The sequence below is a fragment of the Eriocheir sinensis genome, chromosome 64, assembly GCF_024679095.1.
Source record: "Eriocheir sinensis breed Jianghai 21 chromosome 64, ASM2467909v1, whole genome shotgun sequence".
Taxonomy (NCBI): Eukaryota; Metazoa; Arthropoda; class Malacostraca; order Decapoda; family Varunidae; genus Eriocheir; species Eriocheir sinensis.
Window position 1 is genome coordinate 217,501 of NC_066572.1, and position 12,500 is coordinate 230,000.

The window sequence follows — 12,500 nt, forward strand, 5'->3', positions numbered from 1 at the left end:
TTCCTTTAGGTTCACGGTACAGAGGAAGGGTCACACTACCACCAGGGTCACAAAACTACCCCTGGAAATGCCCACAATGCCCACGAAAGCCCAGAATAGAACAAGATAGATAAATAGATTGAAAGATAGATAGATACAGAGAGAGAGAGAGAGAGAGAGAGAGAGAGAATAGGACATAGGAAGAAATTGGAATGAAGAAGATTATGAAGAAATAGAGAGAGAGAGAAGAAGAGGAAGAAGAAGAAGAGGAGGAGGAGGTGGAAGAGGAGGAGGAGGAGGAGGAGGAGGTTTTGGTGGTCCAGGTAACCACAATTTGCCCTCCACCGGAAGTACTGACCCCCTCTTCCTCCTCCTCCTCCTCCTCCTCCTCCTCCTCCTCCTCCTCCTCCTCCTCCTCCTGAGTCTCCTTCCTTCGTCCTTTCCCTTCTCCTCCTCTGCTAGTCTCCCATTTTTCGTCCTCCTCCTCCTCCTCCTCCTCCTCCTCCTCCTCCTCCTCCTGTTCCTCCTCCTCTTCACGTCCTCTCGTAATTTCCCACCTGCAACTCCAGTCTTCCTCCTCCTCCTCCTCTTCTTATTCCTCCTCCTCCTCCTCCTCCTCCTCCTCCTCCTCCTCCTCCTCCTCCTCCTCCTCCTCCTCCTCGACCACTTCCTCTTTCACTCCAGTATATGAGGTTGTATTTTCTTTCTTTTCTCTCTCTCTCTCTCTCTCTCTCTCTCTCTCTCTCTCTCTCTCTCAGCTTGGTCGGATAGATGGGAGATGCCCTTTAACGTAGACAAGTGCCAGGTCCTTCAAGTTGGAACAAGAAATAAGAAGTTCTATTACGAAATGCGCGGCGTTAAACTCACAAGCGTTCAATGCGTTAAGGACCTGGAGGTCAAAATCGCGTCAAACCTCAAATTCTCACATCAATGCATCGATGCAGCAAATAAAGCGAACAGAATGTTGGGCTTCATTAAAAGAAACTTTGTATTCAAGAATAAAGATGTAATACTCCCGCTCTACAACAGTTTAGTCAGACCCCACTTGGAATATGCGGTACAGTTTTGGTCTCCCCACCATGCAAAGGATATTGCTAAATTAGAAGGTGTTCAGCGTCGGGCAACGAAAATGATCCCTTCCTTGCGCAACAAATCCTACGAAGAAAGGCTTTCCACCCTTAACATGTTCTCTCTTGAGAAACGTCGCCTCCGAGGAAAACTGATCGAATGTTTTAAAATACTTAATGGTTTCACGAATGTAGACAGATCAACATTGTTTATGATCGATGACACTTTGCGCACGAGGAACAATGGCGTAAAACTCAGATGTAGACAAGTAAATTCAGACTGCACCAAATTTTTCTTCACCAACGTTGTAGTGCGAGAATGGAATAAGCTTCCGCCATCAGTGGTCCAGTGTAACACGATTGACTCCTTCAAAAATAAGCTCGACCGTCACTTCCTTCAACTTAATATCAACTAGAGTAGAAATGCAACGTTTTGGAGCCTTCTGATTAGTGTAGAATCACTTAGGTTTAAGGACAGACCACCAAGTCTGGACCATGGGGTCTGTGTGCTCTGATTTTCCATGTAAATCTTTGTAAATCTCTCTCTCTCTCTCTCTCTCTCTCTCTCTCTCTCTCTCTCTCTCTCTCTCTCTCTCTCTCTCTCTCTCTCTCTCTCTCACTTTGAACTCTATGCTGACTGCTAATGATTCTGTCTCTTCCTCCTCCTCCTCCTCTCTACTTTATGAGGTCAAAAGGTCACGTGATCATTTGACCTGACCAATTTGCTCTTCGTGAGAGAGGATGCGTATATTCTCTCTCTCTCTCTCTCTCTCTCTCTCTCTCTCTCTCTCTCTCTCTCTCTGTGACACATTTTTAATTATAGCTTTTTACTCTCTCTCTCTCTCTCTTTATCATATCAAATACCAAACACTACAGAGAAGAATAAGTAGTAGTAGTAGTAGTAGTAGTAGTAGTAGTAGTAGTAGTAGTAGTAGTAGTTATATTATCCACAAAAATCCACCAATATTAGATTTATTTATGTAAACAAACGAGAAGAAAGAAAGAAAACGAAGATTTTTAAGCGTAAACTCAAAAAGAAAATATTTACCCTCGGTGTGTGTGTGTGTGTGTGTGTGTGTGTGTGTGTGTGTGTGTGTGTGTGTGTGTATCTCACCTGTGTTTTTTCTCTCTTTTCAGGTAAGGAATCACGAGGTATTTACGCCCTTGATTAGTCTTGAAGGGAAGGTAAGTCTGTGTGTGTGTGTGTGTGTGTGTGTGTGTGTGTGTGTGTGTGTGTGTGTGTGTGTGTGTGTGTGTGTGTGTGTGTGTGTGTACAGGTGTGTTTGGGCGTGTTAATGAGAGGAGAAGGAGGAGGAGGAGGAGGAAGAGGAGGAGGAGGAGGAAATAACGATGATTTAATAGGGGAGGAAAAATTAAAGGGAAGGAGAGATGGAGGGAAGAGGAGGAGGAGGAGGAGGAGGAGGAAGAAGAAGAAGAAAAAGAAGAAGAAGAAGAAGAAAAGAAGAATTAGAGAAAGAGAAAAGAAAGGAAGAGGAGGAAGAGGAGGAGGAGGAGGAGGAGGAGGAGGAATGGAGAGAAAAAAGAGAGAGAGAGAGAGAGGAGGAGAGAGAAACCATGGAGGGAAGAGAGAAAGTGGAGGAGAAATTGAAAAGAGAGAGAGAGAGAGAAAGGAAAGGTTGTAGGCAGTAATATGGAAGGGAGGGAGAGAGAGAGGGAGGGAAGGGAGAGAAAGGGAGGGAGGAAGGGAGGGACATGGAGGGAGGAAAGGGAGAGACAGGGGAGGAAAGGAGAAAAATTAACATGTGTGAGATAACCTTCCCTCTGGCTCTCTCTCTCTCTCTCTCTCTCTCTTTCTGATGAAGCGTTTAAGAAGAGAGAGAGAGAGAGAGAGAGAGAGAGAGAGTGTGTGTGTGTGTGTGTGTGTGTGTGTGTGTGTGTGTGTGTGTGTGTGTGTTTAGGTCTATAGTATTCAAAAAGGTCAAAGGTCATTCTCTCTCTCTCTCTCTCTCTCTCTCTCTCTCTCTCTCTCTCTCTCTCTCTCTCTCTCTCAATGAAAAGTTAACAAATTTACTTCTAATCTTGAGAGAGAGAGAGAGAGAGAGAGAGAGAGAGAGAGAGAGAGAGATTGACTGGCAAGTGAATCAATTCTTTGTGTGTGTATTTCTGACGTACACACACACACACACACACACACACACACACACACACACACTCAATGTCGGTTTTAATTATAATGTTTTTCATCTGTTCTTCTTCTTCTTCTTCTTCTTCTTCTTCTTCTTCTTCTTCTTCTTCTTCTTCTTCCTCCTCCTCCTCCTCCTCCTCCTCCTCCTTTTCCTATGCTGAGAGAGAGAGAGAGAGAGAGAGAGAGAGAGAGAGAGAGAGAGAGAGAGAGAGAGAGAGGAGAAAGGGCATCTTTTAGTAGTACGCACATGACGCAACTCACACACACACACACACACACACACACACACACACACACACACACACACACACACACACACACACACACACACACACATGACAACTTAGAGATAATTTTAAAGTAATTATATTCATATGGAGAGAGAGAGAGAGAGAGAGAGAATGAATGAATGAATGGAAAACAGATAAAAAGAGAGAGGGAGAATGAAGGGCGTCTCTCTCTCTCTCTCTCTCTCTCTCTCTCTCTCTGAAATGTCTCCCTTCACCCTTTTTTTCTCTCCCTTTCTCCCACCCTACAGCCTCCTCCTCCTCCTCCTCTTCCTCCTCTTCCTCCTCCTCCTCCTCCCTGTTAACACCCTCTATACAACACCCTTGACACCCTTTTTTAAGTTTTTTTCTCTCCCTTAAAACAGAAAGTCACCCTAATTAACAGTATTTGATCTTATTCTCCCTTATATATAATCTCCCTTATGATTTTCCTCTCCCTTATTTTAGTTATTCTTTTTCTTCTCCCTTACAAATATATAATCACCCTAATCACCCTTTTTTTACCTCATTCCCTTTCTTTCACCCTTAAAATAATCTCCCTTATATTCTTATCTCCCTTATTTTTTCATCAGTTTAATTCTTCTCTTTCTTCTCCCTAACAAAAATATAATCACCCTAATCACCCTTTTTTAACCTCATTCCCCTTCTTTCACCCTTAAAATAATCTCCCTTATATTATTATCTCCCTTATTAATCCATTCTCCCTTATTTTAATTCTTTTTCTTCTCCCTTACAAAAATACTCACCCTAATCACCCTTTTTAACCTCTTTCCCTTTCTTTCACCCTTAAAATAATCTCCCTTATGATTTTCTCCTCCCTTTTTTTATTTATTTTTTCTCCCTTACAAAAATATAATCACCCTAATCACCCTTTTTTAACCTCTTTCCCTTCCTTTCACCCTTAAAATAATCTCCCTTATTATTTTATACTCCCTTATTTTAACTTTTTCTTCTCCCTTACAAAAATATAATCACCCTAATCACCCTTTTTTAACCTCATTCCGTTCTTTTCACCCTTAAAATAATCTCCCTTATTATTTTATACTCCCTCATTTTAATTCCTTTTCTTCTCCCTTACAAATATATTCACCCTAATCACCCTTTTTTAACCTCTTTCCCTTCCTTTCACCCTTAAAAAAATCTCCCTTATTATTTTATACTCCCTTACAAATATATTCACCCTAATCACCCTTTTTTTAGCCTCTTTCCCTTCCTTTCGCCCTAAAACTCGACTTCTTCACCTCTTGGCACACCTGTTCTCACCCTTCACCCTTTTTCTTTCCCATGGCTCTCCCTTTATTTCCATTTTTCTCCCTTTATTTCCATTTTTCTCCCTTTATTTCCATTTTTCTCCCTTTATTTCCATTTTTCTCCCTTTATTTCCATTTTTCTCCCTTTATTTCCATTTTTCTCCCTTTTCACCCTAAAAAACATCTTCCTCACCCTTATTTTTCACTCTTTTTCCTTCCTTTCACCTTAAAGCTCGACCTCTTCACCCTTGGCATCCAGTTCTCACCCTGATTCTCATCCTGGTGGCCTAGTCTATCACCCTGGCACCCTTTTCTCACCCTGGCACACTCCCTGGCACTGTCTATCACCCTGGCATCCTGTTTTCTCCCTACTCACCCTTACCGTCACCCTGGCACCCTGTTTTCACCCTGGCACACTCCCTGGCACTCTCTATGTCACCCTGGCATCCTATTTTCACTCTACTCACCCTTAACGTCACCCTGCCACCCTGTTTTCATCCCGGCATTCACCCTGGCACCCTAGTCTATCACCCTGGCAAACTATTCTCACCCTGGCACACTCCCTGGCACTCTGTCTATCACCCTGGCATCCTGTTTTCACCCTATTCATCCTTATCATCACCCTGCCACCTTGTTTTCACCTCGGCATTCACCCTGGCACCCTATTCTATCACCCTGGCATTCTCCCTTGCACTCTGTCTATCACCCTGGCATTCTGTTTTCACTCTACTCATCCTTACCGTCACCCTGCCACCCTGTTTTCACCCTGGCACCCTAGTCTATCACCCTGGCACCCTGTTCTCACCCTGGCACTCTCCCTGGCACTCTGTCTATCACCCTGGCATCCTGTTCTCACCCTAACTCTCACTCTGTCACCCTTTCCTCACCTTATTCACCCTGGCACCCTGTACTTAACCTGATCACCCTAAACACGTAGATTCTCACCCTTATATTCACCTCTTTTTCTTTTGTCACCCTGAAAATAATCTCCCTTCACCCTGTTTCCTCCCCTTCTCCCTTTTTCTATCACCCTTAAACTGGACGTCTTCACCCTAGCTATTTGTCTCCCTTTTTTTGCGGGATTTGGCACTGGTCTCAGGGTGGCCCGCGGAGGAGGAGGAGGAGGAGGAGGAAGAGGAGGAGGAGGAGGAGGAGGTTGGGTCGATGCCTCTGACTCAACTGCCTTCCTCCTCCTCCTCCTCTTCCTCCTTCCTCCTCCTCCTTTCCCTCCTCCCTCCTTTCCCTCCTCCTCCTCTTCCCTTCCTCCTCCTCTTCTTCCTCTTCCATCACTTTCTCCTCCTCCTCCTCCTCTTCCTCCTCCTCCTCTTCTTTCCTCCTCCTCCTCCTCCTCCTCCTCCTCCTCTTCCTCCTCCTCCTCCTCTTTCCCCTACTCCTCCTCCTCCTCCTACTTCCTCTCTCTACATATTGTTGGGTGTGGTAGCCTCCTCCTCCTCCTCCTCCTCCTCTACTTTTTTCTTCTTCCTCCTCCTCCTCTTCCTCCTCCTCTTCTTCGTTTTCTTCTTCTTCCTGGATTTGTTTGTGAAGGATCAAGTCTCTTCTTCTCTTCCTCCTCCTCCTCCTCCTCCTACTACTACTACTACTACTACTACTACTACTGTCTACGTATGTGTGTATGTGCGTATAGCCAAGACCCACATGTATACCTCTATGTATGTACGGAGTCCTCTGTATACATATGTGCGTGTGTGGGCGTGTGTGTGTGTGGGTGTATGTGTTTGTGTGGGCGTGGCGACAGCAAGTCCCTTGAGTCCGCCCTTCAACACCTCCGTTTTCTCTTGTGCTCTGATGACGTCACACGCACAGCCTCCAGCCAGTGTCCGAATCTTTGCTCGCATCCACATCTCCCTCTCCTCCACATTGATCCACGTTCGTTCCACTTTCCACCTCCACCATAACAATTAAACCCAGTAATAATCCACCTAATTACTCTACTTAAGCGCACGTGGGTGTCTAAGTAATGGCAAAAAAAGTGATTTAAGTCAAGGTCGTAAGCGGAAAATCGGACATCGCCGGAAACATAAACTACGGTAGACTCAGTCCATAGACTTGGCCATGGCGGCTGCTGGGGGAAAATCTCCTTATATTTTCGCGTTTCCATCCGTCCCACGCCCTCCCGCGGCTGCACCGAGGCGCGGGAACTGTAGCAGAAGGGTTGAAGAAGGCGTGGCGTGAGGGAGGAGGCGTGGAGATGCTGTGGGAGAGAGACAGAACGGATAATGGAGGAGGAGGAGGAGATAAAATGAGTGTTCTGAAGCTTGCGTCCACCGTCATAGGCTTCAAGGGGAGTCCACGCCTGAGGTTCAACTGGAGGAGAGGTGAGTGAGTGAGAGAGAGAGAGAGAGAGAGAGAGAGAGAGAGAGAGGGAGGAGGAAACAGAAAGGAAGGAAGGGATGGGAAGGAGAGGAGAGAGAGAGAGAGAGAGAGAGAGAGAGAGGAAGGGATGGGGAGGAGGAGGAAGGAAACGGAAGAGAAGGAAGGATGAGAGAGAGAGAGAGAGAGAGAGAGAGAGAGAGAGAGAGAGAGAGAGGGAGAGGGAGAGGGAGGAGGAGGAGGAAGAAGGGATGGGAAGAGAAGGGAAGGGATGAGAGAGAGAGAGAGAGAGAGAGAGGGGGCGAGTATGGAGAAAAGGAGAGAGAGGAAAAGATTGAATGGAGAGAGAGAGAGAGAGAGAGAGAGAGAGAGAGAGTTTCCTTTTCATATATTGACGAAAAAAAAGAGAAAAAGGAAGAAAATGAGAAGGAAAAAAAGCAGAGAGAGAGAGAGAGAGAGAGCTCAGGTGTGTAATGAGAAACAGACAGGTGTTGTGGAAGAGGAAACGAGGTGTGGAAGGAAGAGGAGGAGGAAGAGGAGGAGGGGAAGGTGGAGGAGGAGGAGGAGGAGGAGGAGGAAAGTTTACAAGAAGAATATTAAAGTTTATCCTAAAGTGGTCGTAAAGAAAATGGGAGAAGAGGAGGAGGAGGAGGAGGAGGAAGAAGAAGAAGAAGAAGAAGAAGAAGAAGAAGAAGAAGAAGAAAGAAATAGGAAGAAGTAGAAGGAAAGAAAGGGACTGAGAGAGAGAGAGAGAGAGAGAGAGAGAGAGAGAGAGAGGGAGAGAGGAAAATATTCTTAGTCACACACACACACACACACACACACACACACACACACATCCTTATTGATATTTAGGCAGCTGCTGTGTGCGTGTGTGTGTGTGTGTGTGTGTGTGTGTGTGTGAAGGAAAGGGAAAGGAAGGAAAGGAAAGGAAAGAGAAAGGAAGGGAAGGGAAGGGAAAGGATGGGAAGGAAAGGGAAGGGAAGGGAAGGGAAGGGAAGGGAAGGGAAGGGAAGGGAAGTGATGGGAAGGAAAGGGAAGGGAAGGGAAGAGAAGGAAAGGGAATGAAAGGGAAGGGAAGGGAAGGGAAGGGAAGGAAAGGGAAGGGAAGGGAAGGGAAGGAAAGGGAATGGAAGGGAAGGGAAAGGAAAGGAAAGGGAAGGGAAGGAAAGGAAAGGAAAGGAAAGGAAAGGAAGGGAAAGGAAAGGAAGGGAAGGGAAGGGATGGGAAGGAAAAGGAATGGAAGGGAAGGGATAGAAAATTAAAGGAAAGGGAAGGGAAAAAACAGAGAGAGAGAGAGAGAGAGAGAGTAAAAATAAGCTTGAGAAAGACATTTGTTTATTTTTTCACATTTGAACATTTTTTCCAATCTTCCTCCTCCTCCTCTTCCTCCTCCTCCTCCTCTTCCTCTTCCTCTTCTTCTTCCTCTCATTCAATCATTATCAATAGGAGGAGGAGGAGGAGAGAGAGATCATTTTCCTCTCCCTTCCTTCCTTCCTTCCCTTCCTTCCCTCCCTTCCTTCCTTCCTTCCTTCCCTTCCCTTCCTTCCTTCCTTCCCTTCCTTTCCTTCTTCCTTCCTTCCTTTCCTTCCTTCCTTTCCTTCCTTCCTTCTCTTCCTTCCTTCATCCCTTCCTTCCTCCTTCCTTCCTTCCTTCCTTCCTTCCTTCCTTCCCTTCCCTTCCCTTCCCTTCCCTTCCCTTTCCTTCCCTTCCCTTCCCTTCCTTTCCTTTCTTTTCCTTCCCTTCCCTTCCCTTCCCTTCCCTTCCCTTCTTCTTCCCTCAAACAAATCTTATTATTATTATTATTATTATTATTATTATTATTATTATTATTATTATTATTATTATTATTATTATTATTGTTATTATTATTATTGAGACGGAAATAGCCAATCGCAGGCCTGGGATTTCCCGCCACTAGAGAGAGAGAGAGAGAGAGAGAGGGGCAGGTGGAGGAGAGGAAGGAAGGGAGGTAAAAAAAGGGAGGAATGGAGGGAGGGACACACACACACACACACACACACACACACACACACACACACACAGAGGCAGACTTCTTCTTCTTCTTCTTCTTCTTCTTCTTCTTCCTCCTCCTCCTCCTCCTCCTCCTCCTTTTAATTATATTCCTCTTCCTCTTCTCTGTCATAATTGTCTTCTTCCTCCTCCTCCTCCTCCTCCTCCTCCTCCTACTACTACTACTACTACTACTACTACTACTACTACTACTATTACTACTACTACCACTACTACTACTATTACTACGACTACTACTACTACTACTAATAATAATAATAATAATAATAATAATAATAATAATAATAATGTTGACAGGTATGAGACAGGTGTTTGGAGAGATGGAGGAATGTTACCTCTCTTTCCTCCCTTCCTTCCTCCTCCTCCTCTCCCAATATATCTTCCTCCTCCTCCTCCTCCTCCTCCTCCTCCTGGTTCTGCTTCTTCTGCGACTTTTCTTCCTCCTCCTTTTTTTCTTCTGATCCTCCTTACCGTGACCTCTTCCTCCTCCTCCTCCTCCTCTTCTTCTTCTTCTTCCTTCTCCTCTTCTTCCTCTTCTTCTTTATTTTTTTCATTCATTTGACAGGATTGAAGGATGTTACGTGCAAGAGAGAGAGAGAGAGAGAGAGAGAGAGAGAGAGAGAGAGAGGGGTAGCACTGCCAGACCTATGACTATATTTTGAAACTCTCTCTCTCTCTCTCTCTGAAGACAATAGGCTCATTATAGATAAGTAATTCAGTCATTATTATTATTATTATTATTATTATTATTATTATTACTACTACTACTACTACTACAACTACTACCACGAGATTCAGCACCTTCTCAAACCAACTATTCAGACAGGGTCAAACCACAATGTCGGCTGGCGTGGTTCTCAAATTTCCGTGGAAGTTTTCTGACGCGTCCCCGATCTTCCAAAACTACGGTAGAGTTCACTGAAGGACGAATATATCACTCACCCTTATCATCAGTAATAACAAGAAACAATTGATCCTCGCTAGCGGGAATCGTGGTTTGAATGAAGATCCACGGAAACTTTGCCCAAATAGCCCCTTTAATAGCTCCGTAATATCCATTCACAATGTATTCACTTCGGCGCCAGAAAGACGAGTTTGAAGAAGCTGGATCGTTTAAAAATATGGGTTGCCTACCTCTGCCCTATAAACCTTACCTTACTTTTAGTGGTAGTAATCGTAGTAGTAGTAGTAGTAGTAGTAGTAGTAGTAGTAGTAGTAGTAGTAGTAGTCTTTCCTGTATGACAACTTTTCCCTCTGAACTGGCAGCGTCGAGTGTGTGTGCGTGTGTGTGTGTGTGTTTGGATGTGTATGTGTGTGTGTGCGTCCGTCGGGGCAACATCTCCTCTGTGTGTGTGCGCTAACGTGTGTGTGTGTACGTATCTGTGTGTGTGTGTGTGTACGTGAAAAGAAACACACACACACATACAAGGCTATTTATACACGTACATGAAATAAGAACTGTGTGTGTACGTCGATTAGAAAAACGCACATGAGATAAATTCGTGTGTACTTAAGCTCAGAAAAACGCACATGAGATAAATTCGTGTGTACTTAAGCTCAGAAAAACGCACATGAGATAAATTCGTGTGTACATAAGCTCAGAAAAACGCACATGAAGTTAGATCTGTGTGTACATGGACTGAAAAATACGTACACGAACGGAACAGAAACGTACATGGACAAGAAAAACGTACATGGACGGGAAAAAAACGTACATGAGAAATAATTATATGTACACGGTGTCGGAATTTTGGTACACATAAAAATACACACACAAACGCACATGAAATTAAACTTATGTGCGTATAATTAGATCTGTGTATACATGAAACAGTGAGAAACGTACATGACTTCAAAATACGCACATAACATCCTTAAAATACGTACATATTGTGTGTGTGTGTGAGAGAGAGAGAGAGAGAGAGAGAGAGAGAGAGAGAGAGAGAGAGAGAGAGAGAGAGAGAGAGAGAGAGAGAGAGAGAGAGAGAAGGAGGAGGAGGAGGAGGAGAAGGAGGAGGAGGAGGAAGAGGAGGAGGAGGAGGGTCAGAAGGGTGAGAGAAGGGAGGAAAGGTGAGGGAAAAAAAGAGAGGAAGGGAGGGAGGAGGAGAAGGAGGAGGAGGAGAGGGAGGACAGGAGGAGGGAGGAGAGGAGAGAGAGAGAGAGAGAGAGAGGAAGAGAGAGAGAGGAAGGGAGGGGAAGGAAAGAGAAGAGAGAGAGAGAGAGAGAGAGAGAGAGAGAGAGAGAGAGAGAGAGAGAGAGAGGGAGGGAGGGAGGAAGAGAAAGGAAAGGAAGAAGAGGAGAGTGAGAGAGAGAGAGAGAGAGAGAGAGAGAGAGAGAGAAGAGAGAGAGAGAGAGAGAGAGATGAGGGTATTGGAAACGTGAACTCTCTCTCTCTCTACTTGATTAACCAAATGAGGTAGAAAGAGATACAGAGAGAGAGAGAGAGAGAGAGAGAGAGAGAGAGAGAGAGAGAGAGAGAGAGAGAGAGAGAGAGAGAGAGAGAGAGAGAAGTCAACCAGGCAGAGAAGAATAAACTTTGAAAGAAAGGAGGAGGAGGAGGAGGAGGAGGAGGAGGAAGAGCTCAAGAAGGAGGATGACTTCATAGGAGGAGAAAAAGAAGAAGGAGGAGAAGAGAAGGAGGAGGAGGAGGAGGAGGAGGTGGAGGAGGAGGAAAAGAACAGGTGAAACAGGAAAACAGAAGAAGAAGAAGAAGAAGAGGAGGAGGAGGAAGAAGAAGAAGAGGAGGAAGAGGAGGAGAGAAGTGCCCTGAAGAGAGAGGAGGAGGAGGAGGTGGAGGAGGTGGAAGGGTGGGAAGAAGCCAAAGGAGGAGGTGGAGGAGGAGGAGGAGGAGGAGGAGGTAACGGTACTGGAGGAGCCGGTTCTTCCCCTTCTCTTCCTCCTCCTCCTCCTCCTCCTCCTCCTCCTCTTCCACCCCATGAGAACCTTTGCCCGGAGGAGGAGGAGGAGGTGGAGGAGGAGGAGGAGGAGGAGGAGGAGGAAGAGATTTACCATTCAATTGATTATGATTTATATCTCTCTCTCTCTCTCTCTCTCTCTCTCTCTCTCTCTCTCTCTCTCTCTCTCTCTCTCTCTCTCACAAACTAGTCATTCCCGCGTTCCCTCTTTAGAGTTACTTGACCCTTTGAGAGAGAGAGAGAGAGAGAGAGAGAGAGAGAGAGATTATATTTAACTGAAGACAAAGTGATAGATTTTGATACAGTGTGTGTGTGTGTGTGTGTGTGTGTGTGTGTGTGTGTGTGTGTGTGTGTGTGACATCATCCACTTGTCTACGTACATAAATGACGGTTGGAATACGTACACACACACACACACACACACACACACACACACACACACACACACACACACATACAAGTCTGAGAGGTTATGTGATATGTGTGTGTGT

The 12,500-nt window shown here is 45.2% G+C and overlaps 1 protein-coding gene across 4 annotated transcripts in view; it reads left to right on the plus strand.

The window, feature by feature from the left end:
* LOC126987089 (microtubule-associated tumor suppressor candidate 2 homolog) overlaps nt 1–12,500 on the plus strand; it is a 41,957-nt gene that overhangs the window by 2,264 nt on the left and 27,193 nt on the right. Inside the window, exon 1 of one of the 4 annotated variants that reach the window (XM_050843761.1) lies at nt 6,661–7,065. The exons of 1 other annotated variant lie outside the window; for it this stretch is intronic. In XM_050843761.1, coding sequence (XP_050699718.1) covers nt 6,939–7,065 — 127 coding nt within the window. In that variant the 5' untranslated portion in view covers nt 6,661–6,938. Of the gene's footprint in view, nt 1–6,660; nt 7,066–10,358; nt 10,467–12,500 lie in introns of those variants that run through there. 2 more of the 4 variants (XM_050843758.1, XM_050843757.1) reach the window with 2 other exon arrangements.